At 35.2% G+C, this 18,335-nt stretch overlaps 1 protein-coding gene and 1 pseudogene across 1 annotated transcript; one reads left to right on the plus strand and one right to left on the minus strand.

Moving 5' to 3' along the window:
• Nucleotides 1-2,186: 2,186 nt before the first annotated feature.
• On the plus strand, nucleotides 2,187-12,537 carry LOC136218204 (NADH dehydrogenase [ubiquinone] flavoprotein 2, mitochondrial-like; annotated as a pseudogene).
• Nucleotides 12,538-13,857: 1,320 nt separating this feature from the next.
• On the minus strand, nucleotides 13,858-18,042 carry LOC136218205 (transcription factor UNE12). Its single transcript, XM_066004968.1, has 6 exons — nucleotides 17,593-18,042; nucleotides 16,612-16,731; nucleotides 15,859-15,924; nucleotides 14,899-14,964; nucleotides 14,620-14,697; nucleotides 13,858-14,519 (listed from the first exon to the last, which is right to left on the minus strand). The coding sequence occupies exons 1-6, from the start codon at nucleotides 17,929-17,931 to the stop codon at nucleotides 14,289-14,291; spliced, it is 900 nt and encodes a 299-aa protein (XP_065861040.1). The 5' UTR covers nucleotides 17,932-18,042; the 3' UTR covers nucleotides 13,858-14,288.
• Between the last annotated feature and the right edge of the window lie 293 nt (nucleotides 18,043-18,335).

Below are 18,335 nucleotides of genomic sequence, written 5' to 3' on the forward strand. Positions count from 1 at the left end.
GGAGTTTTTATATTGATTTCTTAATCTGATACAGAATTGAGGTGTAATCACAGATGTTGGACCCCTAAAAGCTTCAAGGTCCCCTTACAATGGAGGTCTACCTCCTTAAATAGGAAAATGATAAGGAAAATGAATAAAAACTTAGTGATTAAGTTTTTGGTCAAAATGACTGTGCTGCCCTTTGGATATTTGTTGTAGAATTCTGTAATGACTTTGCTGCCTTTTGGAAATTCTGGAATTGGATTTCGGTTTTTGTTAAACGGGTTGTGGGCCTGCTGATGTGAATGGACCTCAGTTGGGCTAGTTTGGATTTAGTCTGAATTTTGATATGAATTTGAATTGAGTTTGACTTGTTGCTGATCCGAACAGACCTTGTTGGACTTTGATGGATAATACCCGAACTCTGGACTTTATTGGACTTGAACGGATAATTATTCATCCTTTTGGAATTTTATTAGACTTGATCAAATGATAACCCGCGCTTCAGAATTCGTTGAATGGACAATATCCGGAGCTCATATTTGTTGGACTCGCACTAGAATGAGATAACTCTGACACTTGAACATGATTTGACCACTTTTTGAAATATACACGAATCACATATGCGTCTCCATCTTGCTGTTGGGATATAAAAATTGTCCTCAATCTTAAAGTGAGATTTTTGGGTATATTGATAAGTTGGCCTTCGGATCTGTCAAAATTATTAAAAAATGGAAAAAATAGAAAATAATTAGAGAAATATTTATAATAATAATAACGTAATATTTATTTATTAACAAAATTCTATTTTTAAACGTTCATATGTCGTCAATTCGTTTATTTTTCAATCTTTTAATTTATTTATCATAATTTATTATTTAGAAATCAAATATATTCTAAACGTTTAATTATAATATATATTTTAATTAAAGTCGATTTTTAACTTTAATATACGATACTATATTATAATTCACAATTTAGATTATAAGTGCTTCCAAATACAATTTTCGATAAACAAATGAACATTGAGATACTAATCTGATTAGTTGACATTTGAATTTTAATTAATAAATCATAACTCATATTTAAATAAATTCAATTTTATTCAAAATACGATAAACATATCTCGAATAAAATTCATAATAGGTTAAAATTTGTATATTAATTCTATTAAGTCATGTTTTGAATATAATTCGATAATTTTACCGATTTATATTGAAACATGACAAATTAGCTTTAATAGTACAATTTTTCCTTAACGGATTATTTTTGAGATAATAACGTATATTCTGAATAATTTATGAATTGTTCAAATTTCGAGTAGAATTTATCAAAAACTTAAAAAAGGGCCCAGATAAAAATGGTTATCTACGCATCACGCAATACAAGAGAAAAGGCTAAAACAGAACATAGTATTAGAATCGAACCATTAGGTAGGAGCTCCAAGAAAAACCAACGGTGACCACTGGGAAAGACATGGGACCTCCACCGACCTCCTCCAGACACAGCTAGAAGCACCGTTCGGAACAAAGGGGTTCCGGTTCCCAACACAAAAAATTGAAAGACATCCGCCAGATGAGCTCTGTCAAACCCGAAGCTCACCTTCAATTCTTACCCTTGCATGTCAAGAGGGAGATTGATCAGACCCTGAAGTGGCAGCGGAATGGTTCACGACGACCTACCGACCACCGGAAGACCAAAAATGGTTCGACAGAACCACAAGGAAGCTCAAATCGGAGTGAATAAAACTCGTCTCTGAGATGGAAAACCCAACAAAAACCAGAAGAGAGAAAATTGAGGAGACGTTTTTTTATAGTTAGATGAGAGAGAGAGCAAGGTGAGTAGGAAGATGAATCAATTTCCTTTTTGAGAAAGAGAGCCTTCCCTTCCTTCCTTTCTTTCTTTCTTTCTTTCTTTTGTTTTCCTGGAAAAGATAATACCCAGAGAAAGAACAACAAGGTTCGTGAAGATCTTCCTACTTATCCCCTAAAATCCAAATTAATCCCTAAAAGAAAATATAATTCACTTTAAGTCTCATATTTTCATATATATATATATATATATATTATTTTGTTCCTCAATTTATATTAACTCAATATTATACCCATAAATTATTAAATCTTACCTTCTTATATTAAAATTAGAATAAAACTCAAACTTTAAACAGTTGATATAACTCTTATTATATACTTTCAACATCTAATTGGTTAATTAATAATTGAAAATATTATATAATTTAATATCACATTACAATTAATATTTTTGGGTACGGATGTGATAACATTCAACTATTAAATGAGTGCTATTTTTAATAATGAATTATATATATTTAATATTTTTAATGGTCACACTTTTGATAGATTTAACTATTTTTGTACTATAACCACGAGGTTGTGATGGAGTGGTAAAGGTTCCTCCTTCCTCAACCAAAGGTCAGGGTTCGAATGGAAAGAATTTCCGTGTTCAGCAGTCCTATTCATAAAGATACAAACCATCTGCGAAAGGTTTATACTCATAACCACCCCAAACCCATGAATAAGTCTACTTTACCCTACCTTACTTTAGTTAACTCCCATCCAAACAAGCCCTTATAAAGACAAGCTGCCTGCTTTCATTTTTCTCTTTTCTGGTATCAGAAATTGGTGATTTCTATCTTCTTCACTGAGCTAAGTGTCCTTCAAAATGCTAGCTCGTCTCGCTGCCACGCGTCTCCGTGCAATCCGTCAAATCCTCCGTCCAACCTCTCAGGTTTAATTTTTTCCTCTCGTTTTTGCTGCATTTGAATCATTCTTTTGATCTAATTACTTTGTTCCTGTCGTTTCTGCAGGCAACTCGATTTTTGTCCACGGCCCTAAACTATGTGAGTCTGAGCGTTGTCGCCAAGATGTTGACCATTCTATGTTTCCATTAATTTAATATCGTAAAATCGGTTATTTTGCAGCACCTTGATACTCAGGAGAACAATCCAAACCTTCCATGGGAGTTCAGTAATAAAAATAGAGAAAAGGTAAAGTGACAAGTGCTAACCATCTGTCTACCAGAATCGTGTTCTTGTGCAAATTTGTGACATGGGCATGTTCTTTTAATTATATGTTTCATTTTTGTAAAGAACGATCCCCTCTACAATTTATCATATTACTTCAACTTATTAATTGAGTTCATATATTAGCGGTTGAAGCAAATATTGGAAGTTATGTGAATCTACATTTTTTGTATAGGTTCATGCGGTATAATACTTATATTCATATGATATTATATACTTATACAAAATTTTCTCCATATATTCATATGTCAGTATTATATGCTTATATTATTTTTATTACTGTCCTAATTTTATGATATTCTGATTTTCAAATTTTAGATGTAAAGATTGCTACTGATTTTAGACTTTGAACAACTTTTAGTTTGATATGGTAAATGTAGGATTTTTCAAGCGTGGTGTTTCTTATTCAGAAACTTTCTCCCTTCCAACATAAAAGCTTGCAGCAACTCAACTGGACCGCTTAAAGCTATGAGTGAATATAATGCTGTAAAGTAGATTGGTTAATTATTATAGTAACAGTCTTGAGAACTTTTCTTGTTCCTGTGATATACTCATTCTGCATTCTGATTTTATGAAGTAGTAATAATTAGTTTGCCTCTACCAGTAGATGCTACTAAATGCTAGTCCTAGAATCAAAAATCTATGAACATGCAATACAGAGTCAAACATATCTCTAAGCTATATGACATTTTTGCCCTTTAGCGGGCGATTGGACATATTTTTACTGCAATTTGAAGCTTCAAGTGCCCTGGACCTTTTGCATGCTCTCTCTTTTCTAGAACAACTATTTTAGGTTTTTGCCTAAAAAATATTTGTTTAGGTATTAGAACTTTTATTTATTAGATATATCCAGCCCTTTGATATGTTGCTATTAGAGAAGTTATAACATTTAAAGCAAATATTTATTGCTACTTGTATTAGCAATCTAGCCACTCAGATTGATGTTGTGAATGATAATGATCTCTTTGCAACCTTATCAGTTATCAATTATTAAACTTTACTCCTTGATTTGGTGTAGCATCAACTAATTTGTCACCATCTAGAAGTTACTTAAGTGGGGAATTCTTTCTATAGCTTTCTCTTCTATGAGTAAGATGATCATCAATATCTTGTAGTTATTATGAGAGAGAAGTGATAAAGAACAGTTGAGAATTTATCATGGAATTGATATAGATTGAATGATTTTTTCACATTATTCATCTGATATATTTTCGTTAAGAATCTGCCAATCTGCTGCTTTTACTTATTCAAACAAATTGTTAATATTTTGATTGGGACAGTTTCAAACTCACTAAATATTTTTCTTTTACTTTTTCCTACTGGAGGAGGGCGAGCCTTGGCGCAACGGTAAAACGTTGTTGTCGTGTGACCAGAGGTCACGGGTTTGAGTCTTAGGAGCGGCCTCTTGCCAATTAAATTGGCAAGGGAAGGCTTGCCCCCAATACACCCTTGTGGTGGGACCCCTCCCCGGACCCTCGCTCAGCGGGGACACGTAATGCGACCGGGCCGCCCTTTTTTTTTTTCCTACTGGATTTCTGGTGGTAGGTTAAAGAAATACTCTCTCATTATCCATCTAACTACCAACAATCAGCAGCAGCATGTAGGATGGCTTCCTGTTTCAGCAATGGATGCAGTAAGTGGTCATGAACATATGAAACTTCTGCAATCAATTTAAATTTTTATGTGCTTGGACCCGTTTCTTGAACTATTCCTCTGTGACATTGTGAATTTTGTGATATGCTTGGTATTACACAAGATGCATGATTATTTACTCCACGAAATACAAAAAAGTGATACTGCATAGTAGTTGGTTTGAGTTGAATGCTGATATATCATTGCCTTTCTTGACCAAAATGGGAGGACATAATTTATTCTTGTTATGCACAATTAATGGATGACATTGGTGCTAATATAAATGCTAAACCAGTAAACCCGTTGAAGATTTATTTGATTCAAAGTACAGTGAAAATGGTCTTGCTTAACTAAGTCCAAGAGCATCTCATTTTGTTACGCTTCTTATTACCATCTTCAAAAGTTGCATCATCTTTATATAGAAAGAAAAATTTTAAGACACAGACAACGTTATAAGTAGAAGCAATGGTAAATTGTAGCCACAATCATTGAACTTTGCACTTGAAATTTATAAATTTGTGTTTTGTGTTGGTATCATCATTAAAGAGATAGAAGAGGTTGTAAGAGTAGAAAATCAAAGTCAATTGGAGTTCTTATATTCCCGAATAGAATGCAAATAGGCTCATTTATCAGCAGATTACCTTGAACTACATTGACGGAAAACTCAAACTGATTCTGTAAATCTTCAAGGCAGTTTCCTATTTCTGGACTCCAGCGCCAGCCTAAAATTGTTGGATATTTATATTTTGTGGCAGGAAGCGGATTTTGTGCTCATAGAATCCTTATTATGCGCTTAATTAGTTTCAAACTGTTCAATTGTTGTTTGTCATTTGTTCATAATGGTAAATTTTTGGTTTAAAAACTTCATTTTGCCCGAAATAATTATATATGAATAACTTTTTTAGTTGAATATTTTATGAATTCTTTAGGTAGCTAAGGTTGTCGGAGTTGCTCCTATCCATATATATGAAGTTGCAACCTTTTATTCGATGTTCAACTGCTCACCGGTGAGAAAATATTATCTCCTGTAACAGTCTGACAGTTGGAATTTTTTTCTATAGATACCAATTTCTTATGGCACAATGTGCAGCTTACCTACATCAACTTCTTTGATTGAAATTTCAGGTTGGCAAATACCACCTATTGGTGTGTGGGACAACACCTTGTATGATACGTGGTTCACGAGAAATTGAAGATGCATTACTGAAGCACTTGGGAGTGAAGCGTAACGGTGAGATATAAAGAGTAGATATGTTGCCTTCAATCACATTACATGTAACTGCAACTTAAAATGTTTGGATGTGAAGAGTAAGCCTTTTAAATTTCCAATGTGCAGAAGTAACAAAGGATGGTTTGTTCTCTGTTGGGGAGATGGAATGCATGGTGAGTGTTCCACTCTGTTTATGTGGCCTGAATGTTTTTTTTTTTTAGCTACTAGTATGAACATCCCCTTATTAGTATCTGGACAAATTGCTCCGAATTAACTTTTTGTACCAATTAACCCCTGAACTTCATGACTCAAAATGGCCCAACCCTCATTAAAGTTGAACTACATACATCGATTATCTTTTTTTTTTTTGTTAACCTGAGATTGAAACCCCATTTCTCCTTCGTATTGACCTCCTGCTTTCACTTCTCCCCTCACCACAGTAGACAAAGATCAAACGTTATCATCTCTTTCTCCTCTGTCTTTGTTGGATTTCACTAATTTCTTTGATTCCAACCCCATCTTGCATATTCACCATTGTCCCACCATTCGAGGCCCACTTCAATAAATATTGAGCTCCTTCTGTCTGCCACTTGCCACTTCAATAAGCATTGATCGCATTGAAATATATGGTAAAATAACATCTTTGAATCAACTATCTGTGATCATTGAAATATCAGCTTTTGATAGAAACAGGAAAACATATATATAGAAAGAGATTAAGAAACTCTCTCTAGAGATTAAAGAAAAGAACAAGATAGTATTGAGCAGAGATGAACTCAACCTCCACAGGAATTTACAGAATTTACAATTCCCTCTCTACCCAAAGAGCAGAGCCAAATAACAAAATTCTTGATACTCTTCCTTCTCTCCCTATACCTATACTAACTAAAACTCTCTCCTGTCACTAACTCGCTAGGCCCCAATTCACGTGTTCATTCATTCCCACTTTATCCCTTCACTCCTATTATCAATTCTCTATCGGTTTGGGTCTGAACCCTGAGAAAAAGTTGCATCCAAATCCTCATTTTTAGCATGCCCAAGGCAAATACTCGTTGTTTAGCATGTTTGATTGGATTTGAATATCTTCTCCTCATGGATCACATTGAAATATCAGCTTGCCCAAGACCCTTGTTTTTCAGTTATTGCACTTGCACACGAAGAAAACAACTTAAAAAACAGAGTTGAAGTTGTCAATTTTGTATTGAGTTGTAGATATTCTGTTAAAGGTTGTAAATTTGGTTGTAGATACAGATATCAGATTTATAATGAAGGGTGATACAGATGATTAATTAAGGTAGTGGAATTACCAATGTTCTACAGGGAGACAGACTAAGATTTTGTTTGGTAGAACTGAAAATCAAAGGGATAAGGTTCAAAAATACCCTTAAGGTAGACGTTCAAGAGCAATAATACCCCGAAGGTCTAAAATGGTACAATTAAGGTCCCATGGTTGACATATTGGTACAATTTTACCCACGCTAACAGAAATTTTTTTACACCGTTTAAAATTTCTGTTTAGATAGTCTAAGATGTCTATCCGTTCAAATCTCTTAATCAATTCCTTCCATCCCTTCCTCTTCATCTCTAGATTTCACTTCACTTTACTTTTTCACTTCGATTGTCTTTTTTTCATACAGTCCACTCCGATTTCATCGGAAAAATCGACCTCCATCGGTGTAAAGGCCATCAATTTCATCGGAAATAGTTTGTCATTTGGGGTTTCAAGAGCATTGATACTTGTATAGTGGGGAAGCTAGCTATGGTACTGGGTTATTGTGGGCGGTGTTTCTTTTGATCTAAGTTTATGGATTCTTTTTTTTTTTTTATCTCTTGCAATGAGTTTTGGTTGATATTCAGATTACTATATAGATGATCTGATAGGCTTGCTAGGACCTTATATTTTTCCCCAGATCGATTTATAATTCACCATTTTTTAATAGATCACCAGAGAATCGAAGTGAAATCAAACAAAAACTAAGTGAAATAAACTATTTTGGGGTTCTTGGGCTTTTTTATTAAAAGGTTTGGGCGATGATTTTAGATTTGGGAAATTCATGGTTTTACACTTGGTCACAGTAGTTGAATCTTCATGGAAGTAGAAGGAAGAAGAAGCAGACTCAAACGTCTGATGAACCTGAAATTTGATTAATTTAAATGAGTGAAATCTTATGAGCTGGAAGACGTGGAATTGACGGTGTAAAAGAGGATCTGTTAGTTTGGGTAAAATTGGATTAATATGTCAACCATGGACCCTTAATTGTACCATTATGGACCTTAGGGGCATTATTGCTTTTGGATATAAACCTTAGGGGCATTTTTGAACCTTATCCCAAAATCAAATGATAAAAAAACAAGTACTGAATTTCAGTGCAGAATAATGTAAATATTGAAACTGTTGATGATAGAGTGGTTTGATGAGTTAGAAAAATAAAGTACTGAACATAAAACTAGTGTTGTGCGGAATTAACGAAAGATAAGTAAATAATCGAAAACACAGATTTACGTGGTTCACCAACGTTGTGTTGACTAGTCCACAGGCAGAAGGACAATAGTATTTATTAGGAGGCAGAAAAACAGATTACATTATTAGGTTTACATAATGGGGGTATTTATAATACCCAATCTAACCTAATCCAACTAGGAACCCATGATCCTAATCCAACTAGGAACCAATGATCCCACAACGTCCCCACGATTCCGAATCCAAGTAGAAAACGGAAACACAATACTACTCCGAATAGGAAACAGGATATACTGATTCAAGGCATTACGACAACTAGGAAGGCGTTTTATGAAAAATTTAAATGATAAAGGGTAATATAATTACATTTGAGGAGAATATAAATGATTTGTTAAAGAATTTTAAATATTATTATTGATATGTGCTGTAAGAAATAGATAAGGATTACAGAAAAAACCGATTGGAATTTAAGAACAGAAATCGAACTGTGCCGTGGCGGAGGCCACTGTCTTGAAAGCGATTTCGGCAGACCGAGGTGCAATCTGTAATTCCGGTCGCTCCCCAAGGTTAACACAGAAACCTTCGAACTTGTGCACTCAAAGTCGAAGATGATGGAGCAGCAAGAGAGTATTTGTAATTGCCCAGAAAGTTTGATTGAAGAGATTAAAAGAAAAACTGTATCTTCAAAGCTGGAAACTTGTTGTATTTATAGGCTACAGAAATATGAACGTTAGAACGTTCATATACACGTTAGAACGTGGAGTGAGACCAGGAGATAAATAAGGTTCCGTTTTTTACTAATTAAAATGTTGAAGAAAAATTCAAAGAAGTTAAAACAGATAAAAAATAAAATAAAATTCGGGCCCAATCCAGTTGGGACGGGTGGGCGTCGCGCTAACGAACGAGCGCGCGCGCGTGTGGTATATTTGCTAAAAATCACTTAACACAATTTAAAGGCTTCTAAAGCCCAATACTATATATACCCACTCAAAGGGTTGTAATTTTCCCACGTGGGATTGTAAAAGTGCTCTTAAGAGCAAAGTGCTTAAAGACAAATATACCCCACACTTTCAAAGCCATTTTTATTCAACACCAAAGCCATTTTTCTAATAATCCCCCACAAATGGCTTTATCAAAAACAATTTTAAAATAGTACAAAATTTTCTGGGCAAATAAAAATACTCTCTTGCTGTTCCATCATCTTCGACTTTGAGTGCACAAGTTCGAAGGTTTCTGTGTTAATCTTGGGGAGCGACCGGAATTACAGATTGCACATCGGTCTGCCGAAATCGCTTTCAAGGCAGTGGCCTCCGCCACGACACAGTTCGATTTCTGTTCTTAAATTCCAATCGGTTTTTTCTGTAACCCTTATCTATTTCTTACAATTTGAAAGCGAATTTCTATTTCGCAATCATGTCTGCCTTAATTGCGAAATCCCTTCCTGACCTCTCCAAACTTGAACCTCTGGACGGTCTTAATTACAAAAGATGGTCGCAGAAAATTCTAATTTTCTTTGAACAACTCGAACTCGACTATGTTGTTGTCCAGGATCCACCCTCTGACCCAAATGGTCCTACCATGTCTCTGATTGTTCAACATTATGACACCCGATCTGCAAAATACGAAAAAGACAACAAAACAGTTAGGGGTCATCTCCTAAATATGGGTTTGATGATGCAGGTAAACGTAAATACGTGGTTGGAAGATGGCTCAATTATCAAATGGTTGATGAAAAACCCATCATTGACCAGATTCATGAATATGAGAATCTAGTTGCTGAAGTTCTGGGTGAAGGCATGACAATGTCTAATTTGCTGCAAGCCAATGTCCTCCTGGAAAAATTTCCACCCTCCTGGAGTGGTTTCAGAAACCATCTGAAGCATAAGAAAAAGGACTTCAGTCTCCAACAGCTTGTCAGCCACATGAGAACTGAAGAAGCAAATAGAATGAAAGATAAGCAACTTTCCTCAAAATCTGTTTCAATTAATGCTAATATTGTTGAATCTGCTGTGGGGACCAAAGGACCCTCAACCAAATTTCAAAAAGGCTCAAACCAGAACAAGCCTTTCAAGAAGAATGGAAGAATTCAGAAGAGGGAAGTAGTGGAATGTTTTGTGTGTGGTAAACCTGGCCACAAGGCATTTCAGTGCTACCAAAAGAAGAACCAACAACACACCAATCAGAATCCAAACAATAGAGCTGCTCCACAATCCAATCTGGTGGAAAATGAAGAAATTATTGCTGCTGTTGTGGTTGAAGCTAATCTGGTTGAAAACAAAACAGAATGGGTTCTGGATACTGGAGCTACAAGGCACTTATGCTCAAACAAGGACCTGTTTAATCACTTTGAGGACGCTGCCGATGGGGAATGCGTCTACATGGGAAACACCACTACTGCTGGTGTTGTCGGTAAAGGAACAATTTTAATTAAGTTAACTTCTGGAAAAAGCTTGTCTTTAAATAATGTGTTGTATGTGCCTGCTCTTCGTAGAAATCTTATTTCTGGTAGCTTGCTAAATAAGGCTGGTTTAAAAATTATTTTTGAGGCTGATAAGGTTATTCTCACTAGGAATGAGACTTTTGTGGGAAAAGGGTACCTAGCTGATGGCCTCTTTATTTTGAACACTGTCCATGTGAATTCTGTTGGAATTAATGCAACTACATCTGCTTCTGTTTACTTGAGTGAATCCATTGATTTGTGGCATGGTACATTAGGGCATGTAAATTTTGCTTCCATTAAAAAATTGGGAAATATGCATGTTATAAATGTCACTAATTCTGAAATTAATTCCAAATGCTCTATATGTGTGGAAGCAAAATTTGCAAAGAAACCTTTCTTACCTCTTGAGAGTAGAAGTACAGAACTGCTTGGTTTAATTCACTCTGATTTGGCTGATTTTAAAAATTCTGTTAGCAAAGGTGGCAAAAGTTATTACATTACTTTTGTTGATGACTTCTCTAGATATACCAAAGTGTATTTATTGAAATCAAAAGATGAGGCTGAGCATATGTTTATTAAGTTTAAATCAGAGGTAGAAAATCAATTAGATAAGAAAATAAAAATGCTTAGGTCTGATAGGGAAGGTGAGTATGGAACCTTTTTCCTTAAGTCCTTTTGTAAGAATAATGACATTGTACATGAGACTAGTGCACCGTATACAACTCAACAAAACGGTATAGCTGAAAGGAAAAATAGAACTCTCAAAGAGATAATGAATGTCATGTTAATTAGTTCTGGGTTATCATTTATAACATGTGCAACTGAAAATTTGAAGTTAACTAATTTTACTTGTTAGATTAAGTGATTGCTTTATGCTACAACCTAAAAGCTTTATGCCATAACCTAAATCCGCATTATTATATTTTATAGCATAGCATGATACCACCAACATAATGGTATCAATTACCTAAATTTGGGCTTGGGCCATCTTATTTAGGATCATAGAACATATGAATGTACTTCAAGCTATGAATGAGGATTTTATGTTAGTAAGCTCCATAAGAAATGTTTAATGTTAGTTATTGTTTTTTTTTTTTTTTGCTAGGGATGTTGTGTAAATGCTCCCATGATTACTGTTGCTGATTATTCAAACGGATCTGAAGGATACACTTACAATTATTACGTGGGTCCAGTAAGTCAATGTGACTGGTTGCTTGAGTTTTTGCTTTTATAATTGATGATTGTGCTATTCAGTTCGTGAACCTTTTTTTCTTATGTTAGCCTGGCACACAAAATCCAAATCGCATTAGGTGTGGGCCTGAGGGAGGCAATACTAGTCTGCAAGGTGAACCAAAACCTCCTCCATGCCGGGATCTGGATGCCTGCTAAAGTTGTGGTAAATGTTATGTAATAATGCAAGGTTGAATATATTTTTTCAAGCTTCCATGTGGCCATCTTTGTTTTTGTTAAAGTGTAACCAAATTTTGTATTTGCCTGCCAGATAATTGAATTCCTTGCAACTTGATATTCAAGTTATGAAATGGCTTAGCAGTTCCTTGATGCAACAGATTTGATGTTTGGAAGTACATTACTTAATGTTGGGTATGCAATGATTAAGAAGCAGCAGAAATATAAATATATATATATTTTTGTCAATTAACCTTTTTGAATCTGAGAAATGTTGTAATCTGCTTGTTGGTTCTTGCAATGAATCTGCAATTGAGTAGAAAGAATATGCATTTTGTTTTGTCTAAGCTATTGCCTCTTCTTTTCGTATTTTGTTCCGAAATGTGCGTGAGGGTAGTAAGGGTTAAAGGGTTGCGGCTAGGGGTCTTGACTAGGTTGACAATTGACATGGGTTTCCTCTAGTGCTCATTTATTTATTTAAATGTGTTTTTGAGAATAATATCTCTTTACTAGATGGAGAAAAATTGACATCTGTACCTCCCTCCCAGTCCCATATCAGAACAGGGGTAGCTGTTTTGGAGTAAATAATATGTATATTTGACTTTAATTTAGGGCAAAGGATGGAAGATGGAGTTGACAAGGATGTTGATAGTGGGAGTGAGAGAGGATGAGTTTGTTATTATTGGTGACAATTGAGATTGGGTGGAGTTTGGCTTTATTAGTCAATGGAGAAATGAGAAGAATTTAGTATTTCATTCGATCTAAACTAGGAACAGTTTTGCATATTTTACTCTCTCCTCCTGCACGCGCACTTTCAGTTGCCAAGTTCCAGAATGTGATCATTTCATTTCTTTATCCAATTTATAAAATTATATCCAAACTCTCACTTCGACTATCTTTCAAATTATGTATAAATTCCTAATAGCTTAATGAATCAATAACTATAAACTGATTGATTGATGATTGAGTTGAGGAAATTTAAAATTCGATAGGAGGAAGAAAATTGATGATTAATGTAGTTTTATTGTAATTTTCTATTAAATTTGTTTTCATAAATGAGGTGTTGGCTCTGTTTGATAAAGAGAAGTTTGGAGTAAAATTAGAGGTTTGGACTACTTTATAGGTTTTGACTAGTCATATCTCTAAAAGTGATGTTTGGTGAAGAAATGTTTGAAAGAGTTTTTTGAACTCAAACCTCTAATTTTAAAAAAACTAATTTTTTTTAATCATTAAAAAGAAAAAACTTTTTCAATTAATTTATTAAAAAAGAAAATAATACCATAAAATATCAATGTCTTTATGTGTCATTCTAAACTCTGGTCTCACTAGGAACTTCCTGGATGAGTGTGATATCTTTATTTTATTGGTTTATATGGTGATACTTTTGTATTGTTATTTTTTTGGTAGGGCCTAGAATAAAATCTACGCTGTCAATTAAAATATTGAAACATTATTTTTTTTTAAAAATTAATATTGAAACAAAATAATATTCCCAAAATTTATGCAATTTGTGACATTGGAAAATGAAAATTTAAACAAAACATCCTTTCATTAGGTTGAATTGGCTATGGTAACTTTAGAAACTATAAAAGATTTTGAAATGGAAGTGTTAATTCAACTTACCGATCTCCAACGATAACAGATCAAATTCATTTTAGGTGTTTCCTTAAACCAAGCGTTATCCGGTCCATTCTAACTTTGGATTCCATTTCCTCTCAAATACACAATTACAAATATAGTTTAATCAATATTTATAACCCCTTTTACAAGCACTAGCGAAATTAGAGCCCCCACTAGAAAATAATAAAAAAAGGTGCTTCTATCATTTCCCACTAGCCAAAAAGAAAAAGCATATCAAGTGAGCTTTGACATTTTTGAACCCCAGGGCGGGCCTGCCTTCATTTTTTGTAGGCATTGACATCCATCCCTATTTCTATTTTGAATAAAGCTGGAAAATATAAAAGGCAAAAGCACCAACTATGCCATCTGACTTTGATTGCAATTTCAAATCCTAGCAAACATGAAATTGTGGCATTTTTCAACTTATCATGGGACCCCAACCATTTTCCTGACTTCTTTTTTCTTTATGGGATGCTTACTTATTTCTTAAGTCCGCCTATGTCGGAGGATTTGTTTCTGGTTTTACAATCGTAGAACTATCCGGCGGTTGCGTGTGGTAAATTGCAGAGGCAAGTGAGATAGGCATGATGCAAAGAGCTTTTGATTGGAGAAATTGCATAGCAGCACCAACATTCTCTTCCATTAGCTTAGCTACCTGCCTTTCTGTGCCATCATTGGACCACTTCTCCCAGGCTGGTTGGTTTCTTCCACCTTCACCGCTATCGTCCTATGACACGGATTGTAAGTAAGTTCAGCCGCCTAGCCTAAATGTGAAAAGGAGAGTACATATATAGTATCCATCATTAAAATTATATTTTCTTTATTACCTCAACTGATGATAGTGGGATGTCTGTAACAAGTGGTGCAACTGCCCCAGCTCCTCCCAATCTACTCATGCTTAAAACCTGTTCATCATAATTATTATAATCACAAGTCAAACTAAAAGAGCAAAGGGAATAAAATAATTGTCTCCGTGGTCTGTGAAGTGAACCATATCCTGCTTCACTCTTTGCATAAATGAAATAAGAGTATTTGTAATAAATAGATCAGCTAAAAAAAACAAAAATATGCAATCATTGGAAAAGTCAATCAATAGTTCATAATACCTTCACTTGGAGCCTTAAAAACTTCACATAATCTACAATTTCATCCAGCATGGCAGCTCTATCTGTCTGCATTAACAAAAGAACACACATCAATAACTAATGGAAGAAGATACAGTTTAATCCTAAATTCAAAAGATCTTTTTTCCTTAATGCTCATTTTCTAGCCACAATCCAACTATCCGAGGACGAAACATATGAAATCTCCAAATCAAAGTAAGTCAACGAGTTCCATCCACATTATACTTTATACACATGCTATAAACGTAAAATATTGTGTTTCTGCACCAGCCAAGAGATGGTCTTTTAAAAAAATAGTCCTTGAAACTGCAAAAATTTTATCTAACCTAATTAATTGTTGCAAAGAGGAATACAAAATGCATTGAAGAGACAATGCATAGTCAAACGATTGTCAATTGCATTAACCATAAATTCTCATACCCCCGATCCCTAAACAATTGAAAGGGTTTCACAATTTACAATAAAAAAGCTCATAATATTCCTGCAGTGTGCAAGGTGTTTCTATGAAAATGGCAGCCATTGAAAATCATCTATTATTTACTACATAATATTAGTTATATGCATTCTAATCCATTAAGAAAAGGAGAGTTGAATAAACCAGTTAGCAGGATTTACCGTGGTCAATCTACATTTTGTGTTCTTATTGTTCTGCATGCAGAAAGAGGCAAATGTTTTAGGCTGTGGATTTTAGGATTTAAGATCATTCCTAGTTATTTCATGTTTGAAGTGCATTTCCGATAAGGATAATATTACTAGCAGTAGACTAAAATCTCGGAGGCCATCATTCAATTATTGCACTCCATCGACATAAGTTTAGACAACACCATCACAATCTCCAAATTCATTCATCTATAAAAAATTGATCTCATAGGTTTCAAAATAGTATTACCTTAAATTTTGCAATCAAATACGTGAAGTGACAAAAGAAAGAAATAGACTGACCTTGTTGACACTAGGAACCAACTCCTGCAATGCCCTTATTCTTTCTGCAATTCGTTCTCTGCGCAACTGCAGCAAATAGGAAACAATTAAGAAAGAAAGTAAACATGTGGCCCATGTGCCAGAGCTGCTCCTCAAGTGTCAGGTGTTCATACTATTGTCACTAACAGCCTGATACTCTTGATATTAAAAAATACTTGGACAGTGAAATCATCTAATAAGCACTGATATGAAAGGAGAGAAGAGAACATGGAACATAATGTATTCAATCTTAACAAAATCAAGTGCAAGCTGAACTTATTTGACCTCAATGACAGATATTTCTTTCCCTCTTAGCTAAATGTTTCAATCTAGTTAAGCAATTATCCTGCAGGCATTATCACATAGTTGTGGAAATTGTGCAGATGAAACTTGTACCAAATCTATCTATTCCCTTAAATAAAATAAAAAGAAAAATGCTGAAGAGCTTCTATGTTGCTATTCTGAATTTATTTTTCAAATTTTGTAAAAAAAAAAAAAGGGCGGCCCGGTCGGACTATGCGTCCCCGCTGAGCGAGGGTCCGGGGAGGGGTCCCACCACAAGGGTGTACTAGGGGTAAGCCTTCCCCTGCCAATTTATTTGGCAAGAGGCCGCTCCTAAGACTCGAACCCGTGACCTCTTGGTCACACGACAACAACTCTGAAAGCCTTATATATTTTCTGATGTTATTGCATTAGTTTGATGGTAGTTTCCTTTCTATACTATGTTAGACCTACCCGTTCAGCAATGCTATGTGGATCTGTCGCCTGTCCTCGTCTAGCCCGCACCCTGGGACGCATTGTGGGTGGGTGTGGGGCTGAAGCTACAGTTCCAGGTAATGGTTGGCCGTGGAAAACCTGCAAAAAGATGACAATCACATGAAGGGAAAGGGAAATGAAGAATATCATCATGCAAGATTGTCCATCTTGTCACTAAAAGCTGCAATGTGTGCATCATTATCCAAACACTAGATTAAACTTTATCAAGTGCCTGAAGTTCCATCCTTCATATAGATGTAGAAAGCTCAAATGATCCTGAATCCTTAATTGAATAAATAACAATAAACCTCCACATGTCTTTTTTATTATCTATTTTCTTCTCTCAATGAACTTATAACTTTTCTTTAAGTTAGAATTCAAAATTTCTGGATTATTTTCTTTATTTCAACTTTTACACCCCTATCCCATAACAGTTATAGACATATATCCTTAATTTTAATGACTAAGAACATCTCTAATCAGTATGAACAAGGTCCTACAGCCAAATTTTTCCACCATCCTAAAAATAATTCAAAAAACCTTTCACAAATTTATTTATAAATTCTAAGTCCTAAACGACAAACTAAATGAAGAAACTTAAACATCAGAAAATCCGCTGCTGAAGTGCCTCAAATCTACTTCACCATAAATTGCTACTGTTGCTTTGTCTTTGTCAACCGTCCAAACAACAAACATAAGCAGCAGTTTTCTCTCGGGGAAATAAAGCCGTACATGAAGTACTCTACCACTCCATCTTCTTGTGTTCTGTAATTTATCAATTGGGAATCTCATACAGAAGTGGAAAACTAACCTATCTCGTTTATATCCTTCTATTCACAGCTAAGTTCACCTCAAAATTAAAAGAGCAAGTTGAGGCAATTAAGGAGTTGATAAACAATTTAATTTCCCGCTCCACCATTTCTCTCCAACCAATCAAACCATTAGCACGAGATGACTTACATTTTTCATTGTATTAGCTCTGCCATCAACAACCTCGTCGCGGAACCTCTTTCCGCTCCCGGATGCATCTTCAGGCTTCAAAAATCCTCCCTTACCCTGGTCCAAGCTGAGGCCTAATGGAAAGCCGTGAAAGCCAGCAGGTCCTCCCCCGGCAGCAGCACCAAAGGTGGTCATATGGCTGGAGCCATCACCGGAGCTAAGCTGCAACATCATCGTAGGATGAGCAGACAAGGCGGCATCGGCGGAAACGAGACTGGCTTCAGCAGAAGGGAAGTTAGGGATGCTAAGGATTTCCTGGAGAAAATCGTCGGGTGGAGGTTCAGAGGAGTTATTAGCCATTGGTTAGGGAGAGAGGAAGGTGAGTGGATATGGCGAGTTATGGGTCGAAAAGAGCATCTACAATTACAAGCCAAATCATTTGAGATTTTTTTTTGGGGAAAGAATTCACTCTGAAAGGGTAAATTACATTAATGACCTATAATTTACCTCTCTATCCTTTTCTTATTTTGCTTGGACTTTAAAAGGGTAAATTACATTAATGACCTATAATTTTCTATTTACTTTCATTATGGTCCTTAAACTTAGCAATTTACTACTAATATAATTAGGGTAAATTACACCCATGGCTACTGAACTTTACATATTTTAACACTGTGGTCATTGAACTTCATTTCTTAACGGTATGACTACAGAACTTTACATCTTTTAACACCAGTGGTCACTCAACGCCTCAAAACAACCGT

Source organism: Euphorbia lathyris, chromosome 2 (genome assembly GCF_963576675.1).
Source record: "Euphorbia lathyris chromosome 2, ddEupLath1.1, whole genome shotgun sequence".
NCBI lineage: Eukaryota > Viridiplantae > Streptophyta > Magnoliopsida > Malpighiales > Euphorbiaceae > Euphorbia > Euphorbia lathyris.